At 34.8% G+C, this 17,486-nt stretch overlaps 1 protein-coding gene across 1 annotated transcript; it reads left to right on the forward strand.

The window, feature by feature from the left end:
* The first annotated feature begins 9,031 nt into the window (after nt 1-9,031).
* pcyt1bb (phosphate cytidylyltransferase 1B, choline b) lies at nt 9,032-16,051 on the forward strand. Its single transcript, XM_048167085.1, is given in 9 exon segments — nt 9,032-9,220; nt 10,292-10,391; nt 10,501-10,617; nt 11,110-11,261; nt 13,067-13,145; nt 13,235-13,377; nt 13,651-13,839; nt 14,868-14,998; nt 15,000-16,051. Coding segments are annotated over 9 exon segments (1,074 nt in total). The 5' UTR covers nt 9,032-9,118; the 3' UTR covers nt 15,061-16,051.
* The last annotated feature ends 1,435 nt before the right edge of the window (nt 16,052-17,486 follow it).

The raw sequence follows: 17,486 nt of genomic DNA on the forward strand, positions 1-17,486 counted from the left end.
GATTTATAAAGAATGAAGATGCATTTATGAATTATACAGACTACACGTGTTTTCAGGTTAAAATGAAAATAACGACATGGCTCTGGTCTCCGTGAATACAGTAAGAAACAATGGTAACTTTAACCACATTTATCAGTACATTAGCAACATGGTAACGGAACATTTAGAAAGACAATTTACAAATATCACTAAATATATCATGATATCATAGATCACAAACAGTTATTATCAATCCATCTGCCATCTTCGCTATTGTCCTTGCTTGCATGCCTCACAATACCTGCAGAACTTCTGATGATTCAGAACTTCTATGCAGCTCCACGATGTTAATACTGCCTAGAACATGGGCTGGCATATGCAAAAGTTGAGGGCGTACTTATTAATTATCCCGACTGTTGCGTCACAGTCGGTGTTATGTTGAGATGTTTTTTTCGCCTGTTTTTCAGGGGTCTTTTGTACAAACAAGATTTACATAAGGAGGAAAAAAAGAGTTTGAGGCTTAATGTCATTTCCATGTACAGAACTCTTATTATTCGACTATGCCAAGGTAAATTAAATTTTAAATTCTAGTGCACCTTTAAATTAATTAGTTAAACTGCTAATTCAAAATGAGCTATTTTCTTATTCTCTGTTTGAAAACAAAATTGCGTCATTGCATTAAATAGCACTCTACTACAACACAAATGAAATGTTTGTTCTTGAATAGTATGATCATATGTCATGTCTGGACACTAAAAACAGGTGCACACATACCATAGGTGATTGTTCAGACAATGATGACTGTAAAGTTTTGAACACCCATGGAGAGGAACACATATATCAGTGAGACTAAAGTAGTTACTTCTCCTGTTTCGTCTTTCTCTGTCCTTTTCTCTCTATCAAATTGTCATGCTTTGACAGTGTTTCAAAGTCTCAAAGAGCACACAAGCACTTACAAACAGAATATTATGCATATCTAGACTTGCACAGAATTCCACACAGCACATTTCTCGATCATTCACAAAGTTTCATATGTTTCCCACCAAATTTTGTTCATGATATTCTTCCAGCACTGTATCATGGAAACAGAAATCACTGAGAGCTGACTAAAGCAGATGGATTGGCTGCCAATAGAAGCTCATTTAGGACCTGGTATTGTTTTAAACGATCCAAGGTAAAAGTGATTCTGTACTGTTCACTATCTCTGCCAAACATATTTAAAATTTGTCATATAACTCAAAAATGAAAAATATAGACAGATTATCAAAGAGATACATCACCTTATGGAAGGGGCAGCTCCAAGAGGTGAAATTTTAAATCTAACTTGTAAACTAAAATGTTATGCTGACATCTGCTGGTTATGATGTGACTGCACACTCATTGATTATTTGTTAAAGGATTAGTTCACTTCTGAATGAAAATTTCTTGATAATTTACTCACCCCCATGTCATCCAAGATGTTCATGTTATTCTTTCTTCAGTTGAAAAGAAACTAAGGTTTTTGAGGAAAACATTCCAGGATTTTTCTCCATATAGTGGACTTCACTGGGGTTCACTGGGTTGAAGGTCCAAATTGCAGTTTCAGTGCAGCTTCAAAGGGCTCTACGCGATCCCAGATGAGTAATAAGGGTCTTATCTAGCGAAACGATCAGTCATTTTCTAAAAAAAATAAAAATGTATATACTTTTTAACTACAAATCAAATCACTACTATCAAATCCATTGTCTACAAAGTGAATGTGCAAAAAATAAGCTAAATGCACTTTACAAAAAAAGGGTAAAATTACAGTTTTGAAGTTTTTGACAATTTTGAAGTTGGAGGAGAAAATTAGATGAAATTTTTCACCCTACTGTGGTACTTCCTCCTACGTCACCTTTCAACTTAATGTGTGGCGCATTGCAGAGCAGTGCAAGACAAGCATTTGTGGTTAAAAAGTATATACATTTTTAGAAAATGACCGATCGTTTAGCTAGATAAGACCCTTATTCCTCGTCTGGGATCGTGTACAGACCTTTGAGGCTGCAATGAAACTGCAATTAGATTTACTTCTTACTATAAGAAGTAAATCTAACGTGTAACAAGGACACTATAAAATGTTACTGACATTCATTCTTCCGTGGAACACAACAGAAGTTATCTTGAGAAATGTTGCAGTGTTTTTTTATAACAATTTATTTATATTCTACTAGCTTTTTTACTACTATTCTACTACAATTCTATTAAGAAACTTTGTAACTCCATGCCAACTACCAGTTGTCAGGGTATTGTTTAGTCTCATTGTGTTTTGGTTTTGTTTCCCCTTTTTGCCTGTGTTCCTGGTCGTTATTAGTTTCCATGGTTTCTGATTAAACACGCACCTGTTTCTGTTCCAGTCAATGACCTCACTCTGTGTACTTATGCTGCATTCCAGAAAGATTTTGTATTTTGATTTTTCCCATCTCCTTCTAGGAAATAACGTATCGAATGTCACTCAAAGTCAGACATTCAGCTTGTAAACTCAGGGTACATCGATCAAACCCAACCTCAGCGAGATGCATCATTTTACGTCACTTCCAAGATGTCGGCAAGTCCTGCTTCCAATCGGCATGAACATTAAAAAAAAAATCTTTAACATTCGACAATGAATTTATGTAATGACACCATTTTTGCTCTTTCTAAGTTGCTTTCAAAGCGATTTTATGTTATTTTTATTCTGTTTTTGCTATAATTGACACAAAACACAATATGCTTTCATTGTGTCATGGCAACATGTGAACATGACGTTTGAAGTAGGACATTTAATTTGGGATATTCCCAGGTCCAACCTCATCTGGAATGCAGCATTAAAGGGTTGGTTCACTCCAAAATGAAAATTCTGCCATTAATTACTCCCCCTCATGTCTTTCCAAATGCATAAGACCTTCATTCATCTTCAGAATCCAAATTAAGATATTTTTGATGAGATCTGTGAGCCTTCTGAGTTCTGACCACGACAGACTGCAGCACAACATTAAGGTTGAACCAATGTAGTCACATGGACTATTTTAACCATGTCTTTACTATCTTTCTGGGCCATGAAAGCGGTAGTTGTGTTGCAGTCTTCATCAAATATATCTTAATTTGTGTTCCAAAGATGAACGAAGGACTTAGAGGTTTGGAGCAACATGAGGGTGAGTAATGACAGAATTTTAGGGTCAACTAACCCTTTAAGCCCTTAGTTCCTCTCAGTTCTTTGTTCAGTCTTATCTACAATTTAATATAGTTGTGTTCTTCTCAGTTTCTCCTTGGATTTATGATTTAAGACTATTTCTCTGAATTACCTCTGTCATGTGCTTGCTACAGCCATACAGTGACACCAGTCATTAGAAAATTAGTAGTCTGCTTAATGTCTGCTAACACTTTATTTTGATGCTCACAGGCATTCTGTTGATTATAAGTAACTTTGCATTTCAACTTATCCTACTAATGCTAACACCTAACACTAACCTAACAGTCTATTACAGTCTATTAATGCTCTAATGAGAGTAACTTGACATGTAGTTGTATGAAGTGTAACCGCAAGCTGTACGCCTCTTCATGTCTTTGATCTCCGGTAAACTCAACCAAGATGGCTGATGTCCTTGTAAGGTTCTAGGAGCAGAACCACAGTTCTTTGTGTCCTTGAACATACGCACATAAATGCACAAACTTCTGTGTAGTCCAGTTTCGCTCCTCCTTCTCATGGGTAGGCACACACATAATTAACAATTACAGTACATCTCTGCCAATACAATATAAAGCATTGTTTGCTTAGAAACAAACAAAAATAAATAACAACATTATAAGCAATGCATCATATTCAATACATTGGCTAAATACGTGTATCAAAAAGGCATCTAAAATAAACAACAATCAAGGAGACAGGATAATTGCATTTAATTGATATTATACAACAATATACATTTTTACTAGGTCTGCCCTTAACATTTCTAGTCGACTAGTAGTCGTTCATTTAAGCGATTAGTCAACAAATCTCACGTTTATACTAATAAACCATATAAATCAAAATAATGAGCCTTTAATCACCTACATAGTGTAATCAGCGCTTAAACGCACACATAAAGCTTGCAGCAGCGCGGCGGCTAGTGTAATTATAAATGTGGCATGAAAAAACAGAAGGAGACTGTCTGAAAATGGTAACAATTTATTGATAATCTAGTGTTTTGTGTGTTTTCAGCTACAGAAATTAATTCGACGATGCTGACTCGTCATCTCCACAGTAGTGGACGCTTCTATATGCATGTTTCATATGGATTACATATTGTCAAAATATTTGTTTTAGATTTAAATCGGTTCATTTAAAAGTAGACATTTCAAGCTTATCATAGTTATATGTCTCATGTCTGTGAGGCAAGTATATGCTGAGTTTCGGTTCATTTTTGTGACGCACTCAATTGACTTGAGACCGAGACGGCAGAAAGCGCATCCTTTTTGTTTTCATTATTTTACAAAAACACAATGTTTTGTTGTTATTGTGAGTTTACAGAAATAAAAGCAAACCATTTATAGTTTAGAATGTTTGATTTTTCTTATCCGTATGACTAAAAATGACGGCGTAGCGTGCTCTCCTCACAAACACTTGGATATGCGCCAAATAATAGCGCACATTTATCTAGATTAATGTTAGAGTAAGCGGACTTGTTACTTGTTACAAGTTTCAAGTGATAAGCCATACTTGAGGTTGATGAATGATAGGGGAATGTTTGGATTTCCTGGCGTTGACGATCTGTCTATAGACAAGAACACACCAAGCCAACAGCGACGAACTAGTGGCGACAAAAGCAGACTGGGGGGTTGGCTCACGTCAGCAGCGTCTGGGTACAAAGTTGGATGAAATGCCTTTCCGTACCAGCAGGTGGCAGTAGCTGAACAGCCAATCTGAATGATCAGATGGCCCAACGAGCTCCGACGCCGATTCAACTTGCCGACGAGGACCAACTTCAGCCAACAGTGCGGAACACACTGAGAAAACTTAGTTGGCCGACAAACAAAAACTGCCCGACGGCCGACTATTGGCTTGATGTGTTCTTGCCTTATGACAGACTGTGTGATTTCGACACTTACTGTGGAGGGTTTTTTTTTTTCTTTTTTTCTGCGACTAACCGACTAATACCAGTTTTGGTCGACTAAGCCTTTTCTCGTTGACTAACGATTAGTCGACTATTAGTGGGCAGACCTAATTTTTACATTTTCAATTACATTTACATTTATACACTTTTTACAGGTATATGTAAATTAATTTTTGCTGAACATCAGCATCTTTATCGAGATCTTCCACTTGAGAAATGTGATGGCAGCCTTGGAAATGATTCATGGCCAGTCACCATTACTCCATCCTAACCTTGTGGATTCTCCAGGCATTGAACAGAAACCTGAAACACATTATGTTGGTTTACAACACTTAAGCTGCCCCTAACCATATTTTCATTTAAACTGTCACTTTTTCATGCTTTTTTTACCCTGACAACAGCACAATTACAACTATAATCTCAGGTCAAGCTTGTAAATCCTTTAAATCACATTAAAGCATAACATCTATACACATTACAAATGAATCAATCATGATAGGCTGAGCGAATTATCATGACATACCTTTGGTTGGATGATGTACTGGAAATGAATGGGAAATGATTCATTATCAAACAGCACTATTCCATCTTCACCCTCTGGATTCTCCAGGCATTGAACAGAAACCTGAAACAAATTATGTTGGTACTGATCAGCAAAACAACACTTAAACATTATTTATTTCATTTAAATACTTTTTTTTTTTTTTTTTTTTTGCCAGTTTAAAGCACTTGAAGGCCATGCTGTAATATGTTGTAATATGCTGTAATATGTTTAGTTGCGTATCATGCAAAAAAAGTTTACTCATGACCTTATTCACAATAGTAAAGAATGACCCCTCATACCAAATTGCTTAATACATTTGAGCAAAATCAGGTTTAGTGAATTATTATGACCTACATTTGGTTGACCAATGAAATGGAAAGGATTGGGAAATGATTCAGAGTCAAACACCACTTGTCCATCTCGACCATCACAGTTTACCACACACTGGACAGGATACTAAAACACAAAGAAATGGATATATGCAAAATAAAATTTTGATTGTTTTTCAATGTTTAATTAATGAATAGTTTGGATAAACCTAGCTACCTTAAGCTGCGAAGTGACAGTTGGACACAACTCCACATCCATCAACCAGGAGCAATTGCAGCATGTGTTGCCCTAAAAAAAAAAGAATATTATCGTGTATATAATTAATGTAAAATTTTCACGCCAAAAATATGAAGCACAAAATATATTTACTTCAAGAGCAATGCAGTCTTTATTAGACTTTGTGCCTGTTCTCAAATGCTAGTATGTTTGCATTCCAAACAAATTCAATTGTAAATTTGCAATCCATTGTTTCAAGTTAAATTTGCAAGTTAAAATCTCTGTTTAATCTTTAATAATTTGTTTAATCTTTACAAACTAATGAAAGAGACTGGTTATTAATACTCTCTGATGTTATAACAGTGTTATAACCTTTATATACTACAGGGGAGAGGAAATGTGATGATGGTGAAAGTGCTGCGTCACTTGCTAGCATGAAGCACAACTAGCCTCTGTACAACTTTTTGAGATGTTTTAAAAAAAATTGTACAGAGAAAGTTAAAAACTAAATCAAATTGTAGATAGTTCATACTGACTTTTCAGATTAACTTTTTTAAATGTTGTTTATATTTCTGTTCTTGTTGCCACTAGCATGCTCATCTCCATTTTGTTTTTCTCCAGTCGGACATCTTTGCCAGATCTTAAGCCTCTACAAATTCTTTAGGTTTGTAAACCCTTGATAGCCATGCATAGATAGTTGCAAACTTACATACCATTGAAATATCTTGTAATGTGGTTGTTCTTGATGTTCCTGATTTTCTCTAAGTAACGATATGATTAGCTTAGCTGCATTTAAAACGTGATCAGCCCTTGATTGTTTGGTTGTATAGATATTTGTTACGTAGTGCGAAGCATTCATTCTGATTGGTGGAAGAATAACCCATTTACTAGGATGAATGGATTATTAATACATTATATTTCACTGAAGGTTAACACCTTATAATAACATTGATTAATAATATGAACAAACATTATTACATTATATAGGCCTAATGCTTGAAAGATCATTATAATACATTTAAATAATTAAAAATCACATAAAAATGTGATTAAAAGTTTTTGGACACGCAAGTCACTTAAGTGATTAAACATTTTATACAATATATCCAATGTTTTAGGATCTGAAACAAATATTTTTTATGTTTTGTTTGAAAGGTGTTCTTATGCTATCTTTCTTCACAATAAATACCATTTGGTTTGATATTTTGATACATGATGCAAAACTATTTATACATTTTTAAGTACTATTCATACATTTCACTAAATATTTTATAGTCATATGTGATGTCTATTACTGTTATGTAGGCTTATTGTTTGAAAATGAAGTTATTACAAAAGTTATTACCAACCAAATCTATAAAGAAGTCAATAACTCACAGCTTTCTTTTGTTTTATCACAAAATTTCATATCACCTTTTTGTCCCTGGGCTCAGCATGGTGAAAAGAAGTCTTGACAATGTGAATTTCGAGACATCCATCTACTCCACACTGAAGTAAAAAAATCCAGATGAAAAATAAGATCAAATTGTATAGAGTACACGGTAACTTCCACAGGTGACTACAAAAGTCTGACTCCTGAAAATAATGATCACACCTTTTTTGACTCCGACCTAAAAAATGTAAATACACTTCATATTTTCTAATCTATTTTTACACCAAAAGGTTGACAGGATTGACAGGCTTCACAACTAGAGGAATGCAACTAGAGGAATGCAATGCAAGATGCACTAGTATAAAGGAAACTATGATGCAGGTGGGGCCACCAAAGGCAAATGAATGGAAAAAGAGGCAAGGCAAACATTTCCCTGTTTGCAAAGTACCTGCAGTATGAAGTAAATTCTTATAAATGGAAGTTTTGCAGTGAATAAAATATACTAGGAGGTACATCAAATATTTACAACCTGTATTTCTTTAATGAAGATAATTACAAATACAAAGTTAGTACAAATGATTTTTTAAGTATATCCTCAAGATAACAAGCATGCTGGGTGATTAATAGGTTGGCCTACCACAACCCTAATAGTTGTCACAAGCAACCAGTACTTGCCAGAAAGAGCTGCAACTCTTTTAGTTTTGCTGTAGGCCTCTTAAAAACCTTCCTGACAAGTTTTCTTTATCTTCTCATCAATTTTGGAAAAAAAATCTTACAAGAGCAGCTGAGAGAGATTTATTTGTAGTCACTTCAGGTGAAGACAGGTGTACAATTTCAAATGAGCTTGATTGCCAAGTAAGACATGTTCCTGGATCAACATATTTTGTTGATCCTGGAACATCATTCCAGTCTGAAAATTTAGTCTTAACCCTATTCCTACCCCTAAACCTAATCCTACCCATAACTTATCCCTAAAATCAGAGGGGAAAGATAGGTGAATAACATTGATGTAGAAGCACCTAACCCTGGTTGCAAGCCTAAACTTGACATAAACGGTAAACTTGTCCCTCATATCTGATTGGTTGATTGATATGTTGTTCCAGGATCAACAAAGATGTTGGTCCAGGAACATGTCTTACTTGGCAAAATCACGGTGACCTTCTGAATACACCCACGTACCCTATTATAAAGGGTGTGCACACATATGCACTTAAGCTATTTTTTAGTACCAACAGCACACAACAGCACCAAAAGTGTTTTGTAATACAACATGAACACAATAAGTACATATCAATTTTTTTTTATGCAAGTACATAAAGACACCTAATATAAAGTGTGACCAGTATATCTAACTTTGATATTATTTTTGACACTCCCCTTGTGCAGAAGTTGTGGAGATGCTTCGGTTGAGGTTACAAAGAATTAAAGTCACATCAAAATCAACCTTTGCTCCTTTGCCTCGTCACAAGGGTCAGTGTGACTGGCCAGTTATCAGTACACAGTATCACAGGAGTAAAAGCAAAGGCTTGTCACATATCTGGTGAGTGCAACCAGTGCAAAGCCAAAAGAGGGCAAACTTAAATCTCTACCATGGCGAACAGAAGGCGAAATGGATCCCGTGCTAATGGTCGTGCTGGTCGAGGAGGAGTTCAAGCACAGCAACAGCAGCAACGCAAGCGGCCACCTATTAAGGTTAGTTTGAACATCTAATAATATTATAATTTCATAATTTGACCATGCAGCATCTGTTTGGCTCCGATTCCGGCCTGTTTCTGCCCTCTCTAAAATATTCTGGGAATGGTCCACTTTAGAAATTCTGCTAACTATAAGTAACTTTGCAACTACATGTCAACTAACTCTCATTAGAGTATTAGTAGACTGTCTGCTTAAAATCTGCAAACACTTTATTTTGATGGTCCATTTGCAGCTACATGTCAACTTATTCTACTAACACGAACCCTCACACCTAACCCTAACCTAACTATAGTCCACTAATACCTAATGAGAGTTAGTTGACATGTAGTTGACAAGTTACTTATAGTTAGTAGAATGTCTAGGGTGGACCATCAAAATAAAGTGTAACCGATCTTAACCATGAAGAAAACAACATGTATCCACTTTATATGGAGAAATGTATCAATTTTACAAATGAAGGCTTTAAAATACACTGAAATTTGATCCATTTGATGGAAATAACATGAAACCAAAAGAGCAGCATGTGGCTTTCCATCATTGGTATTTCTCTTACATAACCTATGGAGTTTGTTATCTAAGTACATGGTACAGATTCCAAGCCTGACGCCTTCCTCTACTGCAGTCACAGCAATCATTATTTATTTTATATACAGCTCATAGTTCATATCCACCATTCCGATTCATCAAGCAGTGGTGTGGTGTGGTGTGATTATATCTATCTCTAAAGGGGTTCCCTCCTGAACAGCTGATGGTTCAAAGGGCAATTACAACATCATAGATTATAGGGAGTTAATGCACACACTCATTCATGCATGTTTATTGAACACCTGCATATTTACAGAGCGCTTATGCTCAGCGTCTCTTATCAAAATGCTGTTGTCGTGTAAATGAACAACCAAAATGCAAGTTTTCTAGTTTTTAGTTGTAAACGACATCTTATTAAGGAAAGAAAAATCACCTTATTACTGTATTTATTGTCAATTTAGACAGTTTCATGTGTTTTACAGGACCTGACTCCAATAATTTTTGAAAAAAATAATGCTTCGTAACACAATATTTCTCTGATAGGCTCTAAGAGAACCAGCCATTTTTGCTAAACAATCAGGCAGTGCCTCGGACACCCCACAAGACAAAGTGACTTTAGCCCAGGCTCGCCGTGGCACTCCAGGTGAGAGAAACAATCAAGTGTAGTGATACAGATAAGGGTAAGACGAAATATTTTCATACAAATTGGTGAATCCACATTATACTCTAAGTATGTATTTGTTTTTGTGCAGCTCATCGTCCTGTGCGAGTATATGCCGATGGAATCTTTGACCTCTTCCATTCGGGTCATGCCCGGGCTCTGATGCAGGCCAAGAATTTGTTCCCAAACACACAACTGATTGTTGGTGGTGAGTCACACTGGCATATGCACAGACTCTTGTCCAGTTTTGTATCAAAACCTACACTTCAGGTTAGGCACCATATTGAATATATACACAGATGGAAATGAGGCTGTCAGGCTGAAATACAATCTTTACAATGGCGCATATTGTTTAAAGGACCTAGATCATGCAATTTTCACAATTCGCAACCTTCAGAAGTGTTTTATGAAGTTTTTGTCTACTGAAAGTTTTTTTTTCAGAAAGATGTTTCATCAGCTGAACAATTGATATGTTGTTAAACAACAGTACAATCCATTGAACGCACTGTATTTTATCCCTCACAGCCTCGTTTTCATTTTTGTCAAAAAATTAAATATTGCGCTACCCTGGCTAAGTTCTACTGGCCTCAAAAGTGTCCAAAATTTGGAAAAGCCAAAGGTTTATTTGCGTTGAATATTTTTTTCATTATCTTAAACCGTGTCTGATGACTGCTCCATACCTTGTGTGTATCTCTGTCAGTGTGCAGTGATGCCCTGACGCACAAGTATAAAGGCTACACTGTGATGACAGAGGACGAGCGATATGAAGCCCTTATACACTGTCGTTATGTGGACGAGGTGGTCCGTGATGCTCCCTGGACCCTCACTCCTGAATTCCTTAAAAAACACAGGGTAAATTAATATTCAGTTTATTGTAGTAAAACAAAAATTTTGATTATATAAAGTGTATTATTTAACCATGGCCATTTTGCGTGCAACCCTGTTACCACGTAACTTTTACTCTATTATAACATATATAACATTCTTTAAAATCTTGACCTCCAAGAACTAACACAATTTGGATGAGAGGACAAGTATATGATTTAATTCCATTATCTCAATTTTTACACAAGTTATAGACTGCATTTGTCAAGCTCAACCATTATAATTTATTGTAAGAAAAAATAATCATAGAAATACATATATTTGAAAATAAATGTATGTTAATATAAGTGTGTTAATAACTACCAAAAAAAAAAAACAAAAAAAAATGTTCTAAAACTGTCCGAAATAATAGCAAGTTGCTAATGTAACATGCATGTTGTGTTTTGGTTTACTTGCATTGTGTTTTCCCTGTTCTGGTTTGCCTGTGTTCCCTAGTTTCCTTGGTTAATAATTAGTTCTACGCACCTGTTTCTGTTCAGTTGATTACTCTCCCTTGTATTTAAGCCATCAGTTTCCTTTGATTTATGGGTAACACTTTAGTTTAGGGTCCAATTCAAACTACTAACTAGTTGCTTATTAGCATGCATATTACTAGAAGATTGGCTGTTTATTACTTATTGACACTTAGTATTAGTACTTATAGTACATATTAATGTCTTATTCTGCATGACTTTATTCTACATCGCTTAACCCTACACAATACCTAAACTTAACAACTACCTTACTAACTATTAATAAGCAGTAATTAGGAGTTTACTGAGGCAAAAGTTGTAGGAATTTGCAACCCTGTTAACAGTGTTATTTTAGTATTACTGATTTACTATAAAAGTTTTTGTTAATATTTTGAATTAGATATTATTTTTATATTTTCTGTTTTCATTTTCATTTTAAAGTTTTAGTAATTTAGTTGTGTGTTTTTGTTATTATTATTATTATAATAAGTATTTTGTATTAAGTTTTATTTTTATTATTATTATTATTTTAATTTAAGTTATTTTAGTGCCTTAACTTAAACTAAATGAAAATGAGAAATGCTGCCTTGGCAACTAGCTGAAATAAAATAAGTTTAAGATTTTTTTAATATATATTTTATTTCATTTTAGTTAATGTTAATTTAATAACCTTTTTAACCAAATAACCAAATTAAAGGTGCAATGTGCAAATTTTAGAAGGATCTATTGACAGAAATGCAATATAATATACATAACTATGTTTTCAGTGGTGTATAAAGACCTTACATAATGAACTGTTAGGTTTTTATTACCTTAGAATGAGCCATTTCTATCTACATACACCGTGGGACCCCTTACATGTTAAGTCAACATTTTGCGCTAGCATGTTTCTACAGTAGCCCTAAACAGACAAACTGCTCTACAGAGCATGTTCGATTGACTAGCTACTCTCTGCTGCCTCAGACGACAAGATATTTGTCCTGTGTTGGCCACCGTAGCTTCTTTATATTGCAATTTGCAACCTCACCGCTAGATGCTGCTAAAATTTACACACTGTACCTTTAATGTTTTTGCTATACACTTTTTGCTATGCTATACACTTGAAAAACCAGAGTTTTGAGTATATTCATACAGTATTTTAAACTGTATTATGTCTGAAACTTTAAAAGGCTTGCAAAAATTGGAAATGACAAATAACAGAAAATGTAAAAGTTAATCAAAAAGTCTAGAGAGATTATTGAAAATGTGAATTAATTCAAGGATATAGGAACCCTGTGGCATGCTGTCATACCTATTTATTTATTTTCCTGTTGTCCTTAGATTGACTTTGTGGCACATGATGATATCCCATACACCTCTGCTGGATCAGAAGATGTCTATAAACATATCAAAGAAGCTGGTAAAGACTTTAACACCAACCAAACTGCACAATTATAGAACTGAGTCAAAGGACTCATAAAAATAAACTTCTTCTGCATGGTCTGTAAGGAATGTTTGTGGCTACTCAAAGAACGGAGGGAATCTCTACCTCTGATCTCATCACACGCATTGTTCGAGACTATGACGTCTATGTCAGGCGTAACCTGCAGAGAGGATACACAGCACGAGAACTCAACGTGGGCTTCATCAATGTAAGAAAGAAATTGTATGGCTTCAGAACACTTGGAATATAATGGAAAAGTGGAATTAACTACTTTTATGGTACGTTGTATGATCTTTGGAGCACATTGGAGCACAGCTCCTATTTGGTTTTATGGTACAGAAAAGAGCCAGGTCATTCCACAATATGCAAAATATTTCCTTCAGTGTTCAATGGATGAAATGAAACCATATGTGTTTTGTATGATATGAGGAAGAGGAAATGAAGATGGGATTTACATGTTTCTAACTGTTTTGATTGACAGGAAAAGAAATATCGTCTGCAAGAGCAGGTGGATAGAATGAAGGAGAAGGTGAGGACGGTGGAGGAGAAGTCCAAACATTTAGTGCACCGCGTTGAAGAGAAGAGCCATGACCTCATCTACAAATGGGAGGAGAAATCTCGCGAGTTCATCGGAAACTTCCTGGAGCTGTTCGGTCCAGATAAAGCCTGGGTACATTGAAAAAAAAAAAAGTGGTTTAGAAACAATTTTCGCTCAGAAATTGCTAGTAAATTTCACAAACAATTACAAAGAAATGGCATGTGACACACTGGATTAAAAGTATTTTGTACAGTCCAAAAAATTCCTTATATAGTATTTTTGTCTTGTTTTCTAGTACAAATAACTAAACATTTTTAAATCAAGATACATTTACTTGTTTTCTGAAACGTAAATTGATACATTTTTTAGAAAACAAGACTTAATATTGTGGCAAGCAGGGCAGGGCCAAGAGCCATGGGAAGGGAACGAAGCCAGTGGCGTGAATGCTAATGAGCGTCACCTGTGCACCACACCAGTCTCAAATCCGATGGAGGAGCTCCGGAAGGATAAAAGGAGGACTGACGACAGTAAAGGATGAGAGGGGACCTGGCATGGCTGCTTTACTTTCATTTTGTTGTTTATTTTGTGATTAAAGTTTTACATCGAACGTGCACCGGTTCCCACCTCCTTCTTCCCTGAGCCTTTAACCTTCGTTACATTGTTGCAGAAACCCAGGAACCGGCGAACTTAAAACTTCAATCACAAAATAAACTGACAACAAAACGAAAATAAAACTAAAACAAAACTACAACATAAAGTCCAGGCCTGGCCCTCTCTCGTCCTTCACTGTCATCACTCCTCCTTTTATCCTTTCGGAGCTCCTCCATGGGACTTGAGACCGGTGTGGCACACAGGTGACACTCATTAGCACCTGCCATCGCTCCGTTCCCATGGCTCTCAGCCCCGCCCTTCTTGCCACAAATATCTACTGTCAAATTGTTTCTGAAGTAAATGTATTTGTAGATGTTTTCATTGAAAACAACATTGAGAACATTTTTGCAGTGTAGTGGAAGGGTATTTTCTTGTAAAACAAACTAAATTAACCTTTATTTTATTCACTACTTCGAAAAATCATATTTACATGTGAAAGATATATAGCAAAACTCAAACATACAGTGTTATTTAGCATTTTTCAAATTGATTTCTTTTGTGATCTGTAGCACATGATCCAGGAGCGGAGTGGCCGTGTTCTCCAGGCTCTGTCTCCCTATCAGTCTCCAAGTACGTCGCCCAGCTCCAGTCCCACCAGAGGACGCTCTACATCGCCCGTCACCCACTGGTCCCCACTTCCGTTCACCGCCACCCAAAGGAGCCTCCGTCAGCAGCAGTGAGGGTGACGAGTGGGAGAAGTAGATGGACGCTGGCTCTACCTCCTGCATGTTTGAGCAGGCAACTTCTCGTTCTGTTTACTGTATTTTGTGCACCAAAATGTTTCATAATTAAGATCTACAATAGCAAGCTGCTCAAAGATCCAGACTGACCTCATAAAAATTTAAAAAGCCATTATTACCACTCAAACACAGAACTGGGCACTTCATAACTTGTCTGTCACGTTTGAATATAGGCTCGTTCATCCCATGAAAGATAAGTATAACTTTAACTATATTAGCATTACTATATAACATTCTGTTTATGATAAGTCAGCACTACAGTTATGTCGTCTGCTGCTTTAAAAGCTCAATCTCTTTAAAGTCAGGTGGATTCATTCATTAGCTGAATTTTTTTTTTTTTAAATATCATTCCTCTGTGTCATTATCATTATAGCTGTAATGTAGATGTCGCTATTTTCACAAATTTAGAGTGATTAGTAAAACTTTATGGTTGTAGTTATCGTCTTTGGTGTGGACAAATATATAAAAATATATTTATGAATTATGTATTTTATTAAACACTAACCCAACTAACAACATGATCTAAGAACGTTTTGCTAATGTTATAAAAAATGTTATTTCTGAACGTTCTCTGCAATGTGCATAATGTCCATTATATATATAAAAAAATGTTTTTCCTTGGTTATGTGATCCTTAAGGGAGCATTTTATTTTGCAAACATTATGGGAATGTTACTTTTGAACGTTCTCTGAACATTCTGAAACAAGTAGTAACATTTAAAAAATGTTAGGTGAACATTCAAATAAAATGTTTCAGGAAAAAAACTTTCCATGAAAGATGTTTAATAATGTTTTTATGCTAATGTTTGAGAACATTATTAAAGACCAAACATTCTATTAACATTACTGGAAGAATGTTGGTTCATAACTTGGAGAGAACATTAGTTAAAGTTCTGAGAATGTTCCCTGTTAGCTGGGATGTTGTTCTGAATTAAATGAAGAATGTACCATTGACCTATTAGAGTGTTTTAATAAACTGATTAAGTTAGATTTAACATGAGCTAAGAAGCACATTACAAAATATGGCATGACACAATCATTTAACATAACAAAAATACTAATTACATATTACATAATATAATGATAATATTAATTGCTGACATTTTTGATAGATGGATACTGACAATATGTCTACAGTGCAAATACATGAATATTTTGAAACTAGTGCAAAATAATTGCTTTAAAAAGCCAGTATTGAGAGGCATTCTTGAAACATTGCTCTCAATTACACATGCAAACAATTGTTATCAACGGCTGTAGTTACTACCCCAGCCATGCGTCACATTCTCTAACAAATTGGGTATTAATCTATTAAAGTGCTATCAGTGCTTGTGTATTATGTGCATTCTTCTAAAAGAAGAATATATAGAGGTGCACTGAAATGAAAATATTTGAGCAAAACAGGAAACTGAAATTCACAATACAACTGCCAAATGCTAAACCTAAAAAACAAGTTCTGTTATTAAGTAGTATGTACATTTTGGTAGTAACTTTAAGTTAATAATAATTTACTCTACCATTCAAACATTTTGGATCAGTAAGATTTTTTGAAGTTATTGAAAGAAGTTTCTTATGTATGGAAGAGGATAGCAATAATAAAAAAATAAAACCATCTCGAGATTAAAGTTACGAGAAAAAAAACTTGTTAAATTTCGAGAAAAAGTCGAGATAAAATGTTGAGAATAAACTTAATAAAATTACGAGAAAAAAGTTGTTAAAGTACGAGAACAAATTTGTTAAATTATGAGAAAAATCTCGTTAAATTTCAAGAAAAAAGTCGAGATAAAATGTTGAGAATGAAGTCATAATTTAATGAGTTTTTTCTCAACATTTTATCTCGACTTTTTTCTAGAAATTTAACGACATTTTTCTCATAATTTAACGAATTTGTTCTCGTAATTTAACGACTTTTTTCTCGTAATTTAATGACTTTATTCTCAACATTTTATCTCGACTTTTTTCTCGAAATTTAACAAGTTTTTTTCTCGTAATTTAACGAGTTTATTCTCAACATTTTATCTCGACTTTTTTCTCGAAATTTAACGAGTTTTTTCTCGTAATTTAATGAGTTTATTCTCAACATTTTATCTCGACTTTTTCTCGAAATTTAACAAGTTTTTTTTTCCTCGTAATTTAACGAGTTTATTCTCAACATTTTATCTAGACTTTTTTCTCGAAATTTAATGACATTTTTCACGTAATTTAATGAGTTTATTCTCAACATTTTATTAAATTTTTTTCTCGAAATTTAACAAGTTTTTTCTCTAAATTTAACAACTTTAATCTCGAGATGGTTTTATTTTTTTATTATTGCTTGGCCCTAATCCTCTTCCGTACTTATGCTCACCAAGACTGCATTTATTTGGTCAAAAATGTTATTACAATTAAA

Source organism: Megalobrama amblycephala, linkage group LG18 (assembly GCF_018812025.1).
Source record: "Megalobrama amblycephala isolate DHTTF-2021 linkage group LG18, ASM1881202v1, whole genome shotgun sequence".
Classification (NCBI taxonomy): domain Eukaryota; kingdom Metazoa; phylum Chordata; class Actinopteri; order Cypriniformes; family Xenocyprididae; genus Megalobrama; species Megalobrama amblycephala.